This window comes from Perna viridis, chromosome 9 (assembly GCF_037379345.1).
Source record: "Perna viridis isolate PV_CMFRI_1.1 ecotype Kerala chromosome 9, ASM3737934v1, whole genome shotgun sequence".
Taxonomy (NCBI): domain Eukaryota; kingdom Metazoa; phylum Mollusca; class Bivalvia; order Mytilida; family Mytilidae; genus Perna; species Perna viridis.
This window is the reverse complement of record NC_142453.1, coordinates 25,036,144-25,057,631: the sequence shown is the minus strand read 5'-3', so window position 1 is coordinate 25,057,631 and position 21,488 is coordinate 25,036,144. Positions and strand designations below refer to the sequence as shown.

Genomic DNA, 21,488 nt, shown 5'->3' with positions numbered 1-21,488 from the left:
AACCCCTTGTAGGATTTTGATCATTTCTATTAAATTGCATTGTATTTAAGAATAAGAGACCAACACAAAAATCTATTAGAAATCATCAAAATTAAACTGTCATAGAAAAAAAATCACGCAGTCTTCACAACTAACTTTCCTGTCTGAAATGGATTTTTCAGAAATTTTTATATAGCGATTTTTGGTCTGTAGTAGTTAATTTTACAGGCCCACCTCCATTTTGACAAGTGCTGGTCTTCAGACTGCTGCTTAACCATGAAGACTGCACACAACAGCTTTGCTTTTATGAGTATGTGATGTATTGTTTTAATCTTCTCTTTTTATAATTTCTCAGCATGATTTCCGAGAGTACCCAGTAGTATTACGTCATGCCATCTCCATAGCTAGGAGGTTACAGGATCCTCTGATAGAATTTGCCCAGTTGTGTAACCCTGATGAAGATATTCTCTGTCTCAAGTATCATCCAATGCAGGTAAGGAAATAAAAGTGAGGTTTATTCTTGACAACAGCCCTACAGCCATGACTGGTACAGGGTTCTCAATAAATGCCAGCGACCGGCGATTTCGCCATCTACTTTGACATTGGTGCCGGCCTATTGTTGCTCAAAAAAAAAAATTAAATGGGAAAAAAAAATGTTTGGTTATGAATGGTGCCACCTACTTTTAAAACTTATTAAGAACCCTGCTGGTAAAAATGCTGGTGGCTTGTAGAATTTACTTAACATGCCAATGATTGCTAAATAAGTTCATTAAAATTTTTGAGCTCAGGCTTGTTGTCAGAAATTTATACCCCAAAGTCTGTACTTATTGATACCTCTCCTTTTACCTTATGATGACTTTCAAGATTGTGAATTATGAAATTTAAATGTATAAATGCATCACTGCTTCCTTTACTATTTTTTTTCTTAGTATATTTCTGCTTGTTTTATTATATCTTACATTGTCTTTATTCTATTACATAATTTAATTGTTATTTGTAGGACTGTATACCCAAAGATGAGTTACAGAATGCCTTGACACTGGAGTTCGTGAATCGTGTAAATGAAGTAGGTGTGGACGTTAATCGAGCCCTAGACTACCAACATACAGCACCGTTACTACAGTTTGTATGTGGTCTTGGACCCAGAAAAGGCTCACATTTACTGAAGGTAAGTACAAGAGAAAAGTACAAAAGTCGTGTTCATGAAAGTTCAAGAAACTCAATGTTTTTATATGTTCTTAGAAGGGATCGTTTCAAAGGGAACTGTATGTCCAATCCTTCATCATTTTTTTCTATATCAGTTAAGGTCAAGTAGATCAAGGTGATCCATGAAATAAGACCATTTATTATAATTATAATTACTGTATAATTAGATAACTAGAGTCAATTATCAGTATTTTACCAGCCATTGGGCAGTGACCCTTTTTAATTAGTTTTTTACATGATCCCTGACTACAAAAGTAATCATATAAAGTAAATTTACATTGTAAACCTTACAATTTGATTAGAACTTGTAAACTTTTGCCTTCATCAATAGTCATTTGTTGTTGTTTTGTTTTTGCAAGATTTTGAAGCAGACCAATCAGAAGTTAGAAAACAGAACACAGTTGGTAACACACTGCCATATTGGACCTAAAGTTTTCATCAACTGTGCTGGCTTTATTAAGATTGACACTGTCATGTTCTCGGACTCGTAAGTTTCAAAACAACATGGTATTAATTTTATTGGTCTAATTAGATTATGAAACTTGGTCTTATAATATAAATTTAACATTCATAAATTTTTAATGAATTTATCAAATAAATGAAATACTTGCATAAAATTAGAATTTGGTTGGGAATGGTTGGGCTTGTAACATTGATTGGCAATTTTGAGTTTCAAAAATTATGTAAATTTTAAGTCTTTTGAAATGCTTTTTTTATATCATTTTTTTTTTTACATTTCTTAGTAACATACTCTAAAAATATAAAACCAGCCAAACATGTGATTTTTTTAGAGAACTTAGAAAAATTAAACTAATACAATATCAAAACTATAGTAATAGTTCAAACATTTTAATTGTGAAAAAGAAATGTCAAATAACAAACAGAATTTACATGTATGATTGCAAACCATAAACAAAACATGAAGAACATGTAATTCATTTCTTCTGTATAAAAGGATTGTTTTTAATTTTTGACCAAGTTGTCTGAAATAACCAACTTTGGGGCAGTTAACGCTTCATTCCCCGATGTTTGTTATGTGAACATAACTTGGTCAAGAACTAAAAAACAGTCCTTATAATTTAAATTCTAATCAATTAAAAGTCAAAATTAGGATTTGTCCCCTCATCAAAAAATCTTATTTAGTTTGGAATTATTTGCATTGTGGAATGTGGAATGGTTGAGTTAACAAACGTCACAGTACCAAGGTAGTTTATGGAAAATAACCTATCTTGCCCAGAAAAAAAATAAACAATCAAATGAAATTGTATTATTATTACGCAAGTGCGAAAACTGCTACATCTATTCCCACAGCACGGACAGTTATATAGAGGTTCTTGATGGATCTCGTGTACATCCTGAGACGTACGAGTGGGCACGTAAGATGGCTGTTGATGCTCTGGAATATGATGATACAGCTGAGGATGCTAATCCTGCTGGTGCTCTAGAGGAAATTCTGGAAAGTCCAGAGAGATTGAAAGATTTAGATCTGGATGCTTTTGCTGAAGAATTGGAAAGACAGGTCAGTTTAAAATGTGACAATTGACTTTCTTTTTTATGAATTTGCAATTACTGCAAATTACACATTGAAAAGAACACTCTTTAAAAAGTTAATAAAAAATAAAAAAAACCAACATAAACAAATGAGCAAATATTTCATGTATATACATAAATAAAACAGTTAGTATTCTGCATATATATTTTACCCCCGCTCGTTGAAATCACCTTGTCCATCCATCATTCTGGCCATGTGTCAAAATTTCATCGCAATTAACTTGGCTCCCAACAGATGGAATGATTTCAAATTTTGTGTGTAGTTTCATATAGATGGGGCATATGTTGTAAGCAATTTTTGGTGTTGTCTGATATTGTGATAACATGAACTTCACATGAATTTCACATGAACCACACAAAGTTCACATGAAAGCTGGATCGCTTGAATTTCACACAAACGGTGTCACAAATTCAATTGCCCTATTCAGATGAAAATCACATGAAACATGCATCCTTTGTAATTATGCTTCACCTCTGTTTGTTTCTATTATCAGGGTTATGGTGACAAACACATTACATTGTATGACACAAGAGCTGAGCTGAATCATAGGTATAAAGATCTGAGAACTCCATATCGATCACCGCTAAATGAGGAAATATTTAACATGATTACCAAAGAAACACCAGAAACATTTTATGTTGGTAAGTTATTGTTGAAATGTAGGCCATGGTGAAAATTATTGAAATTGGAATGTAGGCCAAGGATGAAAATTATTGAAATTGAAATGTGGGCCATGGTGAAAATTATTGAAATTGAACTGTAGGCCATGGTGAATATTATTGAAATTGAAATGTAGACCATGGTGAATATTATTGAAATTGTAATGTAGGCCATGGTGAAAATAATTGAAATTGCCTAAGAGGCAAAACAAGTCCCAGATAATCAGTCAGATATTTTGACTTGACCCTTACCCCAGATTTGATGACAAAAATAAACCAAAAAATTAATGCTACACTTTTGCCTTATGTGTAGAGTAAAAGCAACAAAAATAGTATGTTATAGAGTAGATATTTTTTTAAGAAAACACTATAATTGATCTTTACAGGAAAGTTAGTGCTAGTGAGGGTTGTTGGTATAGCTCGTAGAAAACCTCGAGGTGAACAGTTGGACCAGGCCAACCCAGTCAGGGATGAAGAGACAGGACTTTGGCAGTGTCCATTCTGTAACAGGAATGATTTCCCTGAACTTAGTGAGGTAAAGCAGGCTTTTCAAGACTCAAGCTGAAACACTTTTTTTTTCTCTGATATTTCAAAAGTTGGGCAGTCATATGCATTTGGCCTTTCAAAACTTGACACCATAGGTAAAAATAATTTCCCATATATATATATGAATTAAGATAGTGCTTAAATGCATGACCTTAAATTTACTTATTTTATTGACAAAAAAGGCAAAAGTGTAACTTCTTAGACCATGTTTAAGGAAGCATTGATGAAAGAAATTATTTTTTCTTGAATGAGAGAAATGGTATTAGAAAAGGATGATTTTCTTGTTATGTTTTAGTATTATTCAATAGTACAATAATTGTTATGGTAGTTCACCAGTTATACTTTTGAACAGTTCATGTTGGAGATTTTTTTCATAAAGGAAATTATAGATGTAAAAATTCTATTATTTAGTATTTTTTGCAGAAAATAAAGTAATTATAACGAAAAACCTGTCCCAAATTTACATGTTCATGTAGAAGTTTCCAAAATTTTCATTTTTTTTTTTTGGTGGGGGGGGGTAAACAGTTATGGTAGTCTACACACAAATGGTTAGAGAAATAATCTTAATAACGACATGTGTAACATTGTTAGATAGTACTGTAATTGTACACATGATCTTCTCTTTACAGGTGTGGAGTCATTTTGATGCTGGAAGCTGTCCTGGTTCAGCAGTAGGAGTCAAAGCCAGTCTGGACAATATGGTATTTGGTTTCATCCCTACGAAGAATATAAGTGATAAAAATGTGAAAGATCCTGAAGAAAGGGTGAAGGTATGTCAACATATCATACACATATACATATTTATGATCCATGGTTTTGCTTTTACTTGAGATTATGAAGACTTTGTCTTTTAGCAGGAGTCATACTCTTTGTTGTAAGCTCTTGATTCAAAGGGTCGTACAGGTGCTTGAAATCCTAGGGAATGAAAGTAGCAAAATCAAGGAATTGAAAGAACTTGAATTCTAATTAAGGTGCTTGAAAATCCTTGAAAATTGACGTTAATGTTAATTGTTATATTCACTCAATATTAACCAAGGCTAAATTGTGTTAATTTTTCTTCTACCAACACATTGAATTGATGTATATTGCATAGTCAGTGTTGGGTGTGCTTTTCCACATAATGTATGTATAAGGAAATGTTCTGATAAGGGTTCTTGAAAATTGCAATTTTTGTTCTGGAAAGTCCTTTTATCGTCTACGATTTCGCTAAAAAAAACCTTAGTCCCATTGTTTTTGTCAGCTACATGTATAACTTGATAACCTTTCTGAGAATAGTTTGAGTCTAATTCAACAGTTTTCAGCTTAAGCACAATAAAACCATATTTTGAATTTTTACAATATTATGAAATTTAATGACTCGTTCTTGTTGTATTACAGATTGGTATGACGATACACTGTAGAATTACCAAGATAGATATCGACAGATTCCAGGTAGAACTTACCTGTAAATCTTCAGATCTGATGGACAAAGAGAACCAGTGGAGGTCAGTTCTATAGACTATTAGTATTTTCCAGGTAACTGCCCATGTGGTGTAGATGTAGCATTCTCAGCTTGAGGTAGGAAGGTCATGGGTTCATTCACTGGCCAAGTTGTCCAGAAGACTAAATCTCATTAGACTTGTAATTTTTACAAAACACACATTCTTTTGTTCATCCATACTACTGGGGAACCACATGCTGTAAGAGTACTTCAATTGGTGGATACCAGATTTTGTGGATTAGGGAAGAACACAAGTTTGTTGATTTTTTATTTCATGGTTTTTAGGTCGTCAGTTAACACATCAGTGGGATTCTACTTTTTATTGGGAACCAAATTTTGTGGTTTGGCAAAACCACGAAAATTGGTACCCTACACACAATATGCTTTCACAGTATATTGGCTGTGAGAGGGACAGTAACTTATTTTCTGCTTAATCCCATTTTAAAAAAATTATTGGAATATTTTTTATGTAAGAAGAGAAGAGAAATTACAGTTTACTAATAAGTTATAATTTTTCTGACTGTAGATGTTTTTCCTTTTTATCAGACCCCAAAAAGACCTGTATTATGATCATGACAGAGAAACACAGGACACACAGACAGAGGAAACAAAGAAAAAACAGATGGCCAGACAATGTAAGTATATACCTATTCTGTGGTAGGAGATACTTTGACAATATTATTTATTGAGTACATGTGTTTTTCTGTACTGTGCGAAAGTTTTACATTAGAAAAAAAATTATAAAAAATTGAAACTTAAGGAAAGGAGAACTTCCACATAGAAAAAGTCAGACTGTATATTTCTGTAAGTACATATACAAGTGGATAATACCAATATCAGAATTTAGTTACAATGATTTTGCTTAGTGTTTTATTTCTTGTGATTAAATGATGCCAATTAAGGAGAGATACAGCTAATTTCTCAAAGTTTAACTTTTTACATGGAAAGAGATGTCATTCATAGACTTCAGTTCATGTTGTTCTTTAGATTTTATAAATATTAAAACTTTTTTAGCCTATGTGAAGCGTGTAATTGTCCATCCATCTTTCCACAACATTGGGTACAAAGAATGTGAAAAGATTCTTGCCAATATGGACCAAGGGGAGGCTATTGTCAGACCGAGTAGTAAAGTGAGTCATATGCCTGTTTGACATCAGTGTTCTAGAATTTTTCAGAAATTGAGGTTTCCTCTGGAAAAATCCATATAAAATCATCTTTCCCACAGTCAATGACTGCTTTCCTAACAAAACAAATCCTTACAGAATATGAAGTTTTCAACTTGCTAGGGAAAGAGTAACTAAGTACCCAACTTTCCCTGACCCAAATTTCACTTGCCCCAGGTAATGGGAAATAGGAATCCTAGAACACTGGAGATGCCACTGTTATTTTGTCCAAAAATGTAAATATGATTCGAAAAGGCTTTTAGCAATTCTATTGATGTTTTGTATGTCTTTATGAAAGTGAAAAAAATGATCTCAAGGGGTTGTTCATCCATATGCTGAATCTAATCATGTAATTTGATTTTTGATTTAATTTTATTTTTCATTTTATTACTTTATATGACCACATTCATTCGGTGTCAAAAAACTAAGTTCAGACATGTATTAAACTTGAGTAACTGTCCATGAAATTTTAACACTAGGTTTTGTATGTCGGAAAGAGTTAAGCCCAACAAATTATAAGTAACAAGTCTATAGGAGCCCAGAAAAAGATTTTAATTAAATTTTAAAAGAAATGCCTATTTATTGCTAATTTTTTTATGTAGGGTGCAGATCATTTGACAGTGTCATGGAAGATAGCTGATGATATCATACAACACATAGATATAAAAGAGGAAGGCAAAAAGAATGATTTCAGTTTGGGATCATCATTATGGATAGGTGGAGAGGTAATCCATTAATTTTACATAAACATACTAGATTAAGTACACTCCTAATTTCAGAATATAATTTCTAGCAAATCACAAAATGTAAATTTTTAGATCAATAAACTAAAATCAAATCCTTGATATGGGCCTGTAAGATTTTTGTTGATTTTAGTCACAGTCCAATGAATTGTATACTTGATGCATTTTATTTAGATAACTACTAGATTAATTGAGAGTATTAGACTTATTCAGAATTCATAAAAGGTAGATTTAAAAAATAAGATTTCAAGACAAAATTGAACAGTTATGACTGACTTAGAACTTTAAAAGGCTAAAAAGTTATCAGAAGGGGCAAGCACAAATTCCTTTAAGAATATACATGTAAAACATTCCATGTATAACTCATTTGTTGTTTTAGTACATAGACACAAGTTTAGTAGTAAGAACTGATAAATGATGAAATATTTTCAGGAATTTGAAGATCTGGATGAAATTTTGGCCCGTCACATTCAACCAATGGCATCCTATGCCAGAGATGTTCTCAGTTTTAAATACTACAGGAATGCTGACAATGGAAAAAGAGAATCACTTGACAAAGTTTTACATGAAGAGAAAAAGAAAGCACCATCTAAGTTAGTACAGAAAAACCTGTCTAAACCAGACACATTTAAAAGTCCTTAATATCAAATTAAATGTGCTTTGAACCTGTCTAAACCAGACACCTTTAAAAGTCCTTAATATCAAATTAAATGTGCTTTGAACCTGTCTAAACCAGACACCTTTAAAAGTCCTTAATATAAAATTAAATGTGTTTGGAACATATGTAAACCAAACACCTGTCTAAACTGAACCAATTTTAAAGTGTAAAAAGACAGTTTTTGCTGTACATTTATAATGAAGTATGATACCTATTTACATAGATGTTCTTCATGAGAGAGAGTCTGTAAATACATTTTTAAATGCCTAACAATTTATAAAACATTTACTTTCTTGGGATTTCATTAAAGAAGGGATGTTCACTATGTAAATGTTATTTGTTTTGTTTTTGGAAATTTGAAAGTTAACAAATGCAAGAAACTATTTCTACTACATTTAACTGAAAAAATATCTGTGTATTACTGTAAACCGTGAAATTTTCACGGCAGTTTTATTTTCACTGTTTTAACATCAAGATACATAACACTAAAATTAAACTATCGCGAATATTTTCTTTGAAGAATATTACAGTATAATTTGATGAACGATTGCTAATTTAAAACTCTGTGAAACCGTGAAAAATTTTATAACTGTAGAAAATTTTTCAGTTTACAGTATATTAAAGAATAGGACTTCATATTCAAAATTTAAGTTATACATGTATGTTTCAGTTAACCTACACACAAAAAAAGATTTTGATAAAGTTGTATTATTATGATACCAGTCTTATGAAGAAAACACTCATACATTTACTTCATGTAATTGGTTCTTTTCAGAATTCCTTACTTTGTAAGTTTAGCCAAACAGTACCCAGGGAAGTTCCTGATATCATATATGCCGAGAACAAAGGCACGGCATGAGTATGCCACAATTACACCTGAAGGTGTTAGATACAGACAACAGATGTTCCATTCTCTCAACTCAATGATGAGATGGTTCAAAGAACATTTCCGAGACCCTATTCCAGGTATTGTACAAGCAGTTTTCACACAGTACAGACCTGATTTTCTTCTGCTTTTTCAATTCAGGATTTTGCTGTTATTATTCTTTGTTTACTGTGTTTACTTGTTTTGTATGTTGTCTATGTAAAATCATGTGTGTACAAATCAGATATGGATAAAGAAAACAAAACTTACATCAAGTTATTTGTGTGGTTGGTTTTGATCACGATTTGAAAAGGACATTTAAGGAGGTAGACCTAGAGTAAGGGACACAACTCTTACTAATAATTGGAATGTTGTATTCAGCATTTTACATCAATCTCATGTAAGCATACTAGTAACTTGGACTGATTTCATTCTGATTTAAATAGAAGCTTGATGGCTTTGATGAAATTGAATATGGTACAAACATATCACTGATTTCATGAGCTATGTCCTTTACCCTATGTGTACCATTAGTGTCCATTTTGTTCATAGATTTAGGAAGCTACCTCAAATATAGAGAAAAAAATCCAGAGATAGGTTGTTTTTTTTTGTGTTTGTACCAATGTACTGTGAACATGTACACATGTATGGAAAATGATAACTTTTTCAGCCTTGTGTTGTTTATGTTCTTTAGCACGTTTGGCTATTAATCTATTTTGTTGTGCCTCGTGCTGTATGAACTTTAAGTTATTCCTGGAACTTTTTTGTTGGTCTACAATACTATGGTAAATTAGAAATATTGCTGCTCGGGCATTAAACCCCAACAATCAATCAATCACTGTAAATCCACATCTGTGTATGCATCATAATAGGTTTTCATATGTTATTTCAGGAACTCCTGCCAACAGAACACCAGGAATGGCATCTTCTACATATGCTACACCAAGTATTAATCTACAAGGTATGTATAAAATTGTAGAATGGTTCAATGGATTATTGAGATTGGAGATATGAAATAATCCTGGAAGTGGTGATGCAGGAGTCTGTTTCTCTAAACTTTTAAGAGGGAGTCCACACAAAAATCAGGCAGTGGGTGGCACATAACAAAATTTGTTTTCATAAAATTTTTATGTATTTTATATCGCAAATGCATCCTTTCTCAAGGTTGAAGTTGGTTTTTGTTTAAATACAATGGTTGTAGAGAGATAAATTGCATAGAAAGGATTGAAATCATTGAGGAAAGGGAGATAATTGTTTAATTTTACCAAAAAGCGATTGCTTTTTGAGGCAACTTAAAAATCATTTTCTGAGCTATCTGTTGTCGATTTGAAACAACCTTTATATTTAACATACATATGATAAATTCATAAGAGTGAAACAAAAAATTCAGTAGGATAAAATTTACCTTTTGCCACGCATATCATAGGAGCTGCCTGATTTTTACGTGGACATCTCAACTTACTTGAACAAAAGTAGATAAAAAAGTGGTTTCTCTGGTTAGTCATGATTTTAGGGAATATTGGTTGTAGTCAGCGTCAACTAATCTGTTCATACCGAAATATTGTGTTCTCTGAAAAAGTTAAGCTTTAGAATTAAAGTTAGCTTTCATCTTGATCAATATAGTAACAACAGCTGTCATGGTGAAAATGTAACTGGATGGTTCTTAAAGTATTGTGGTTTGTATGTTCACCATGATCCAAAATCTAACAATAACATTGCCGCCTTAAATTTCATAAGATTAACATACATGTAGTTCCCAAATTTTATTCTGCTTTAGATAAACATGAACATTAAGTTGGTTTACATGTGTATTTCAGGTGTAGATGCAGCTACCATACAAAGAGCTGCTGCAGGTCTGCCAAATAACATTTACAATACCCTGGCCCAGGTGGCAGGTGCTACACCTAGAGTGGCTACACCCAGGGTAGCAAGAATGACCCCAGGAGCAACCCCACAACAATTCCCTGTTGCTGGCTTCAGTGGAGGATTTGTAAGTAGCTGTTTAAAATCAGTATTTAGATTTTTAAGATGTTTTATATTTGGTATAATGTATTTTTTAAAAAAATTCTTTCGTTCTAATATAAAAAATGTCTTGGTTCTTTGTTACTTTTTCATTTTCTTTCAGTATTTCCTTTTTTTTTTGTCAACTTGATAAATTGTTGACAAAAACATCATCAAATGATACTGTGAAAGTACTAATTTTCGTGGTTTTCGTGGGTAGGTCAAACCACCAAATTTGGTTCCCAACGAATAGTAGATTCCCATTGATGTGTGTACTGAAAACTTCAAAACCATGAATTCAAGAATCGACAAACTTGTGTTTCTTCCCTGACCAACGAAAATTGGTATCCACGAATTAAAGTTCTTTCACAGTACGTCTTGCCCAAATATACTCAAACACTAAAGTAATACATGACAGAAAATAAGCTATTTTGCCAGGTTTTTGAAAATTCCAATTTTCAGGACCAGTTCAGGGGTTTCCATGATCATGTTCCTTTGAATTATTAGTATCTATTAAATAAGTAAACAAGAGAACCGGTGTATTTTCATTTCAGGGTATTGGAGCCACTCCTATGATGACACCTATGATGACTCCATCTCATCCAATCACTACTCCAGCTGGACATCCAACCCCATCATACAATCCAACTCCTAGACAACCTCACACACCAGCATGGCCAGGGGCTACACCAAGACAAACACCAAGGACTCCTTCTCATCCCAGCTCTCAAAGGGCACCGGGACCTTCAGCAGGTACAGACTGGGCTAAAGCTGCTGAAATGTGGGCCAAGGGACGACCAAGTCGGTCCACTCCACGAAACAGTCCAGCTGTCCATAGAAATAGCCCCATGCCTGCTGGTGATTCAACACCTCTGTTTGATGAGCGGTGATAAAAAAAAAATGAACATTGACTGAATTGTAAATATTTATTTTATCATGTCGCCATATTGCTGCAGTTAGTTCACGTGAACTGGTCCAAGAGCAGAACATTTGTAAACCAGTCTCATTGATATTATGACCACAATAGATCAGCCAAAATTTTAATAATGGCATAATTTACCAGGAAGATGCTGTCTGTTTTCATGTTTTATGACATGGTCATCTGGATTTAAAAACCTATTACGACAAAAGCTCAGAAACATCGTTATAATGTAATGATGGCCTAGATACACCAAACTAATTGTGTTATAAAAGAAAAAGAAATGTCATTTATTTATATGAGCATATTATGCTTGTTCAGTGTCATTGTACAGAGTCTTGGTATGTTTTCATGTTGTTACGATAAGGATAGAAACTGTTTTGAAAATTTTGAGGTTTTCTCTAAATGAAAAATTATTTTTGTTCATAATTGATGTTCCCTTTTAGACATTAACAAATCTTTTTCAGAAATTTTAGTTGTTTACTTATCAAAGGGAAAGATACAAGGAAATACATGTGAATAACTTCCTTCAACACAATTTCATCTGTGTCAGGTGACAGGAAATATGATGATATTGGGTGTTACATGCCCATATATAGTATATAGTGCTGGACATTGTTATGAAATGAGCCTGTACCCTATCACAATGTTTAATTTGAGGGGAATTACCGGTATTGGCCTCGTACCTATCGCTAGATTACGGTAGTAAACAATTTAACCTGTGATGGTTCCAGGGATCCATAGAGAGGATTCCTATGGTTTTAACACTCCTCCCCCAATTTGGTTGGAAAATTGTCTACGTTTTTCGCAGAATTTGGACAAATTTGAGCAAGTCATAATCAGGAATTTTTTATAAAGTCACCTTTGTAACATTTCTAGATCCACACGTTAACAGAGTACTTTTTTATGAGTACAGAAAATATGATGGTGATATATATATATATATATGTGTCACTTGATCATGATTTTTTATATCACTACTTATGAAGTAGACTTTTTTCATACACATTCATATTTCACTCCAATTCATTCACTTGAGTCAGGTAATACTTGCAGCCAACAAATTAAGTAGCACTACAGCTAAGAATCATGGAAAATGCGATTCATGGTTGGAAAGCCTACATATTTTTATTTTTGATATATTGTTTTAAAATGCCATAGTAAATTTACATGTTGCTTTTCATATAACCCTTGTTCATTGGAGATAAAAGTTATATAGAATGTACTGTAGAATTCAAAATTAAGGGAGATAACTGTAAATGACACCAAAATGCAATAGAAAACTGGATTTTCCATGTGGATTATCTGCTGAGAGTAGGCAGATTGGAATGAATAATTGTATATTTCATCATATAGACCTATAAAACAACTTAATAACAAAAATAAAAATATATAGCCTTTTATGAGGTGTCTCACATTTTACAGAATTTGTGCGATTCTTTCAAAGACTGCTACTTAAAATTTGGTTCACAGTCTCAGATTGCAATAAACTGGAGAATTAAGGAAGTAAGAATGCATCTTTTTGCATAAAGAAATTTTGCCAGAAAATTACTTTCATTTTTCAACTTTTATTTAGATTTTTGATAAGATTGGAGAAAGAACATGATGATAAGAAGACAAGGATCACATTTTCTGTGTATGGTGCAAATGCTTATCAGCACTTCAAACTAAAGTCTGTCTGAACAATTGAATGTTTTGAGCAAAACCATTGTTAAATCATATAACAGTCCATGTTGAAATCATGGTATCAAAATGTGCTATCAATATTGTTATTGTCTGTCAGTCTGTCTGTTTAATTTCAAGTTAGAACTGTACAGAATGCTATTTCATTGTAGCTTGAGAGATATTAACATATTTTAATGACAATAAAGGATCAAAAAATATTTTTTTATAGATTGGTGCTTAAATTGTATCAAGTATAGAGAACTAATGTTTGTGCTGATACATGTATTTTACAGGATATTGGTTTTATTACATGTAGTTTACAGAATATTGGTTTTAATGCTATGGATTTAAAATATTTCTTTGTATTTGGGTTTCTGACACTCTTATATCAAAGATAATCAATACTGCAAGACCATTCAATGTTTTCTTGATTCAGCCATTTTTCATAAAACTATTTGTGCATTTCTTTCTACTGTTTTATTGTCCAAATAAAAGATGAGGGTGCTTTAACACTATTTACAGACAGGCAAAATGAGGAGAAGGTATTTTTGTTTGATTAGGTGATGATGGAGGGCCTGAAAACCAAGAAATTATCAAACCCCACTTGCACTTGCAAAGTGGGGGAATATATTGGTAGAGATGTCTGTCCTTCCTTCCTTCCGTAACACCGAGAGGTCCCATCTCTTGCCTATTACTCCTCCTATCAATTTGGGGTTTTCACATAGCAAAACATTGGCTTTGTCATTAATGAATATTAGGACATGGGGGAAACCCATATCTTACCCATAATTCTCCCATACCTCTGAATGCAGTATAATGGGACTTTCACAGAATCTTTGTTACATATATACATTGTGGACCCATGTTTTAGATTTTGATCCAAATCAATTTGGATGTCAAAAGGTGCATGTTTCCAAATGGGGGGAAGGAGTTGTCAATTTGGGGAGTATTGTTCAGTTTTTCTCGTTCGTAGTTGCTCTCATTTGTGCAGTAAGAAATTCAAGGCATTCAGTAACAGTATCAACAAAAATAGGAACATGTCAATCATTTTAATGCTGAGTTTTCTGTTTTAAAAGGAGAAAAACGTGTTTCTTATAATTCTTTGTGGCAGGTCTAAGGTGAAAAAAAAGACAAGAAACTCAGATATTGATATCTGTAGGCTCATTTTCTCTTCTGAAGATTGCCATACATTCATGTTTTATTTTGTTATCACAATTAATATTATTTCTGAACTTCGATTTACCACAGTGCACTTATGTTCAATGTCCATATAACCTGGAAACCCGGGTAATATTTTCGTTCCACATGTTTCTCTCAAATTTTGCGATCATAAGGTCGCTTATGATATTGACCAGGGAACCAGATTAAATGTCCATATTGCACATACCTGTATGTACATTTATTCTCCATTTCACGGGGGATGACCGTCTAAAGAATTAAAATATAAAATAATGTTTCTTTCCTCTCTGTATCGTTGCACTAGTAAATAGCTCACTTTTATTACCGTAACGTTCCGTAGAGTTGTACTCTCTTACCTGGACCTAGGGTAAGGGACATAACTCCTACAAATTGGAACGTTTGCATTTGCCATTTTACATCAATCCCATGTAAGCATCAAAGTAACTTGGACTGATTTCATTCTGTTTCAAATGAAAGCTTGAAAAACATTAACGAAATTTAATGTGATACAAACATATCACTGATTTCAAGGGTTGTTTCCCTTACCCTAGGTCTACCTCCTTAAAACGTGATGTGATCACATTATCGAGCACCTGTTCCTGCGAAGAGCGTCCTGTACACGCACGGCTGTAGGCTTATGTCCATAGTCAATGTAGTCTATTGCCTTCATTAGTTCTTTAAACAGAAAAATAATGTGCCAGTTATACTTAGCTGAGCATTCAACATGAATGCATTTTCGATGTTTCTTAACCATATTTACAACGTCCCTTCGCGATACTCCCCGCTCTTCTGAGAGATCGTATTTGTTTCCTACAATGAACAGAGGCACGTCGTGCATGTCTCGACTTTCTAGAATCTGTTCTCGTAGTGCTTTCATGTAGTTGAAGCTCTCTTCTGAAGTAATGTCATACACCAAAACGTAAGCGGACGCCTGTCGAAGGCTGAAACCACGAAAATCAGTCCATTCTTGGAGAGAGTTTGATGGAAAATACGGAATGTAAGGACAGTCTACAATTTTGAGGTCGTAAACGTGTTCGTTAATGATAACAGAGGGAAAATATAATGTTTTTTCTTCCGACGGTTCGTAATCCTCTGAAAATGTATGGTTAACAAATTGTTTCACAATAGAAGATTTCCCAACACCAGGTGCCCCCAAAAGGACTACCGTGACCTTTTGGTGGTCTGTATACCCATTAGAAGACATTCTTGCAACTTCCGAGAGTCAATTATCACACGTAAGAATAATATTTAATGTTGGCACTTGAATTATTTCAGCTTTAATTCCTTTATCGATTTCAACGCGTCTGTATTATAAGCATTGTCATCCCTTTAGATAATTAGTGTCATAGACTTTAAGTAGTTAAGTATTGAACTGGAAAACATCCTTATGATTTGTTTGTGTATAGACTAGCTACCGTCACGAAAATCATATCTACGGAACAACATATCATGCATTGCCTTATTGCTTTAGTCCTAAGTTGATCACGGAATACGCAATTTAAACTTTTCCATATATTAGATTTTTTTCAACTCAATTATGCTTGCGATTTTTGTAAAGGTTATACAATCATCGATCGTATCAGACACAATAGAAGAGAAAGAAGTTTAGGCAATTCCTTGATGCTGCATCGATTTCTTGTCATTCCAATAGATCTATAAATGTGTTGTATATTCAACACGAATAGTATTGCCGTGTTTCCCTTTATTAATTTCTACATTCCCATTTAAAATCGGTTGTTGTCATTATTTTAGCAATAATAGACACGTTCTGTGTTCATTAAGTTCAAGCGATGCGGGAAATAAAAAAAAGAGTAGCTTGACGTTATAAAATGAAAATAGCGATATCAAGCCTAGAGTTCGGTATATTTCTGAAAAATCTTTACAAGGTATATGTATTTCCCTAACAAACTGGTCGGATGAACACTGAGCATTCTCATGCTCGATAGTTAGCATTATGATTCGAAAACCACCGAATTCACAATCCACACTTTCGTTGACCCGATGACCCTTTTGGTGAGCTTTATGCACTCCTGTATATATAAATAGACCTTCAATACAGTGATTGAAGTTTTAAATTATAAGACAGAAGCATACAAGATTTTCACCACCTTGATTCTTGCGAAGAATTTTCATGCTTGGCTGGTCACAGAATAATCCTCTTTCAGGTTTGCCTGATGACATTATCCGCTTTCATGTATTCTTGGTGACAGAATTACCATCTTTCAGGCTTGCCTGATGTCAGAATGATCTTTTCCAGGCTTGCCTGATAATGGAATTGCCCACTTTCAACTTGTCCAATGACAGAATTGTCTACTTTTAGACTTGCCTGATTACAGAATATTACTCATATTTCCTATCTTGCACAATATAATCATCGTATGAATTCTATTACCACAACAGCTACGTATGAAACTTTATTAAGCAAAAATTGTATTCCCAACTTGTCACCAGTGTAACATTTAACTACAAGTTTCGTGCTACTGTGTTAGTGATAAGCTTCATTATTCCCGTGTTTCTCTAATTTAAATATTATATGAAATGTACAATACATGAATCTCTGTGGAATTGTTTCAATTCTGATATTGAACGTGGTATCAGATGTTTTCCTTTGATTTATCCGAAGGCCTAAATGAGACAACACAGCTGTGTAATAACTTATTGACAAATCGCCTTAATAATGATTATGATGGTCGAGAGCAAAACATCAATTCATATTTACGGAATATGATGCGGGAGTTATTAAACATTTCCATCGCCTGTGTTATGCCATTATTATTTTACAAAACGGTACTGTTTCCAACTTCCCTTGCGTGGTTAGTGTCATCATTATTTTACCATGCTACTATAAAACTCTACTATCTTAAAATGCTTTCAAAGGAATCTTTGTTGTGTATAAAAGTGTTTCCTTTCAAACGATCATTTAAAAACAAATCAAATGATATTCATTCTAGACTTGTTATTCCCTTGGATATTAGGATGAAGTAAACCATTATTGAAGTATTAAATACTATAGTATACACAGTGTTATATTATACTGTATCTCCTCCGTATCACCAAAAGTATTACGTGAATTGCTTGTAAGTTTCTTCCATCCATGAAATGAAATGCCGAGAAATGGTAAATTTCATTCCTGTACAGATTTCCAGCATTTTGCTCTCTACTGGATAGTGCTCTTCTTAGTGTTTATGTAAAAGGACAGAAAAGGGTTCATAAAGGAATAATATCAAATCGTTCCGATTCCTTATAAACAAACCGTTCGTTGAACCCTATGGACATTGTGTATCAATATCGATGACATTGAAATGTGTTGAAGTGTTCAGAGTCAACAACAAAAGATGCATGTTGGGGTTGGCATTTACGGCAGATTTATTTGGGTCCTCTTAACTTTGCATGCTTTCCCAATTTGAAACTAAGTTGATATTTATGATAAATTAATTGCGGGATAAAAAAAAAGAAATTGTATGTTTGATGACATCAGTGTTTTACATGATATTATACATATCGCTTTTAACATATTTGTAAGCCTCACGATTTTATAGTTATATGAAACATAATGTACATTAGACTGTAAAGTTTCCGTCAGCCCTTTCCAGGAATAATGACCATAATTTACTGACTAGGTTATATGCTCTTCCTTTGTTGAAAAAATTGACAGTATTAAATTACGCTTCCAGAACTCGTCTGGTGATTTCTTACAGAATTACAAATCGATTTTTTGGAGACTGCCTTCTTCTGAATTGATTTCTACTACTGGTTGTGATTACTTTCTTATTCTCTGTATCAGCGTAAGAATCAGTAAGCCAACAATTTTGTTCTTAATTTACTCTATTATACAAAGAGCTAATTCTATTTCTACACGATAAAAGGTTTGATATGACAAATTAACATTTCACCACGAGGGGGAATCTAATTGATCTTTTTGCCAGCTCATAACTCTAAGTTAATAAATTTTCAGAAATGTTTCATTTTAGGGAGCACCACATGGCCGAGGTAATCTCTTTGATAATATTGGCACTCTGGGAATAATTATCTGAATGTCCGTCCATAACCCATCCCTGAAGGATGATGATATTTGATTGCTTGGTAATCGATGTAAACATCAATCGATAAAGGAATCGATGCTTTAAGGGAAAATTCCGTTACTCGGCCTGTAGAATGTCAATTAAATTGATGAAAGTGCACGCAACATCGTTCTTTTATCTAATTTCCTATTGCAATATAATGCAGATAATTTTGTTTTTGTGTTAGTAACTCACATGGGAAATTTTCCAATTTTAATTACGATGGAATTGATAGGATTTTGCATATTGACAATAATACACGCAGCGTTTATCAAATTTTGTTTAATGATGGCAATTTGCTTGTGTTTTATGCTGGCACCACTAACTTATAAGTGCTTGCATACTTAACCTCTTGTGTAGTATGGAAGCTTTTTGTTGATTATATGCAGTCTTTCAAAAAAGATCGATTACATGTTTTGACCTACATCACTATCATAAGGGTGTCAGAGAAAATGTATTATTTTTTTTCTATAATATGCATATGGAATGGTTTAAGTACTTCTACGTCTACGAATCAGGTAAAATGTATGTAAGGTGTGGCACACCAAGATAAGAAACACAAACCTCCAGAAATAACCATCAAAATGTTTGTAAAGTTTGTTAAATTTAGTTGAAATGCACTATGGAAAAGTGTCGGAAAAATTTTCCGGCACTTTTTCCCTATACAACCAGTAAAAAATATCTATGTCCCAGATGCTTCAGGATAAATTCAAATAGTTTTCGGTTGTTAACTAGATGTATTGAGGCAAAAAAGACCAAACTGAGAAAAATGATGTGCTACCCATTGCCTGATTCTGACACGGAATGGTACTTAAAGTGCTTCCATCTAATTTGAAACTTGAAACACTGGAGAGAAAAAACCTACCGACTCATTTTTTAAAAGTTTTTTTTTTTTTTTTGGGGGGGGGGGGGGTATATTCAGGGGTTGGTTTACACAGGTTTATCGTATCAAAAATGTTCATATTTTCCTTGCCTTTTGTATATACCCCAAAAACAAAAAGATATTGAGTCATAGAAAGTATACGCAGGAAACATATATAATAATTCTGCAGAAGTCTCATCTAAGAATAAGTTATTTTTAATTGGTAGTATGTAAGCTGGTTATTACGGAATCATGCGATCCAGTATTGTTTTTATAAATGCAACAAACAATAAAATGTGTGAAAACTAACGCCATGGCTTAGGCTGAAATTTTTAACTAGAAATATAAATAGCAAATGTTCGTGGGGCATCGGACCTAATATGACTAATAAAATATGTGCAGTTTTCAAACACCGCAACCATATTTGGAAGTAAATGAAAATCAGTATTTGCCATGTCCGTTTGTCTGTCTGTCTCAAATGCGCCAGTCCGCCTATTTTTGGAAGGGAATAGGGTGTTCAAGGCTCAATTTTGGCCTAAAATACAACTGAAAATTAATCAACTGTTAACAGTGTTCACCCTCTCTTAAAATTTAAAAATTATTTTTTTAAATTGATATTATATTGAAATATTAATTTTTCACAAACTCTACCCCACAATTTTCATCATTTAATTTTATATACGCATCCCATAACTGAAATCTTGGTTCCGTCCCTGTGAAGTTTACCAACACTTAGATATTAATTCTTTTCATTTTATACTTTTGGGTCATATCCAAGTTTTTTTTAGTATGATATTCTTCGCATACTGTTAACAGACTTTCAATTTATAATAAAAGGATCGAATCAATAGTTCACAACATCGAACACCATGTCATCCCACTCGCATACACAAAACATATCAGAGGTTGGGTTTTTCTGAAGTTGTTTTTTTTTTCTTCCGTTGGAACACTTGGATCGAGTACATACTCGGACAAAAATGGCAAAACAAAAAAGCGAAACAAAAGCATCAGCAACAGCAAAAATAATTACTTTCATTTACAAAAAAAATATATATATTTAAGAATTGGCAATAATAAAAATTTTGTCTATTGAAAAATAACATAAATTTTCTATGTACATATTGTTTATTGCGCGTAGTACTATTAACAAAATATGCAAATGGAAAATTTATGTTATTTTTCAATTGACAAAATTTGTATTACTGCCAATTCTTATAAATTAATTTTAAAACATATTTTCATCTTTAAACATGAGAAAAGTAGCATGAATTTAACTGAATAGGGGCGTGTCCATATTTGTTTATCCATTGAGATAGAACAAAATTATTTTAACCAATCAGATTACAGTATTTATCAGAAATTAATTTATATGATGTTACACCACATTCTGTCTCCTTTCTTAAATCTTATATAACTGGTAGAAAACAGCTTATTAAACTCGGAAACATTCTTAGCAGTTGGTCTGGCATACGAATGCCAGCTCAATGATCTACATCGGGTCACCTCTTTTTAATGTCTTTTTAAACGATAATTTTATTTCATAAAATATAGAACACTCTCTATTTATGCGGAAGATAATACTCTGTCATTTTCAAGTCCAGACTATGGAAATCTTACATTAACCCTTGAAATGGAGTCAAATCGGTTGATAGAATGGTTTAAACTAATCGAAAAGAAGACAAATCCTGACAAGTTTCAGATAATAGCAGTTGGAGAACAAACTTAATGTTTACATTTACCCAACAATTTAAGTTCAAAATTCAAAATTAACTTGTGAAAAAGTAGTCAAATATGGGTATAGAAATAGACTATCAGCTGGTATTTGACGTCCATATTGGTAATAAATGTAGAAAAGCAGCCCAGGAACTCTGTGTTATAAAACAATTGGGCCCATTTCTTTCCAGGCTTAATAAAATTACTAATTTTCGTATATTCATTCTTAGCAATTTT

General features: G+C 33.0%; 2 protein-coding genes across 2 annotated transcripts in view; one reads left to right on the top strand and one right to left on the bottom strand.

Moving 5' to 3' along the window:
• Window positions 1–13,654, top strand: part of LOC148607483 (transcription elongation factor SPT6-like) — a 36,368-nt gene extending 22,714 nt beyond the window's left edge. The window contains exons 22-37 of the mRNA XM_088547206.1: window positions 335–472; window positions 980–1,147; window positions 1,545–1,672; window positions 2,497–2,704; window positions 3,231–3,378; window positions 3,783–3,931; window positions 4,572–4,712; window positions 5,320–5,426; window positions 5,969–6,057; window positions 6,437–6,552; window positions 7,188–7,310; window positions 7,761–7,921; window positions 8,762–8,952; window positions 9,744–9,812; window positions 10,669–10,841; window positions 11,407–13,654. Coding sequence (XP_088403332.1) covers window positions 335–472; window positions 980–1,147; window positions 1,545–1,672; window positions 2,497–2,704; window positions 3,231–3,378; window positions 3,783–3,931; window positions 4,572–4,712; window positions 5,320–5,426; window positions 5,969–6,057; window positions 6,437–6,552; window positions 7,188–7,310; window positions 7,761–7,921; window positions 8,762–8,952; window positions 9,744–9,812; window positions 10,669–10,841; window positions 11,407–11,742 — 2,445 coding nt within the window. The 3' untranslated portion in view covers window positions 11,743–13,654. The remainder of the gene's footprint in view (window positions 1–334; window positions 473–979; window positions 1,148–1,544; window positions 1,673–2,496; window positions 2,705–3,230; window positions 3,379–3,782; window positions 3,932–4,571; window positions 4,713–5,319; window positions 5,427–5,968; window positions 6,058–6,436; window positions 6,553–7,187; window positions 7,311–7,760; window positions 7,922–8,761; window positions 8,953–9,743; window positions 9,813–10,668; window positions 10,842–11,406) is intronic.
• A 1,400-nt stretch (window positions 13,655–15,054) lies between these two features.
• LOC148607482 (ras-like protein family member 10B) lies at window positions 15,055–15,965 on the bottom strand. The gene has a single exon (XM_088547207.1). The coding sequence runs from the start codon at window positions 15,817–15,819 to the stop codon at window positions 15,193–15,195; it is 627 nt and encodes a 208-aa protein (XP_088403333.1). The 5' UTR covers window positions 15,820–15,965; the 3' UTR covers window positions 15,055–15,192.
• Window positions 15,966–21,488: the final 5,523 nt, after the last annotated feature.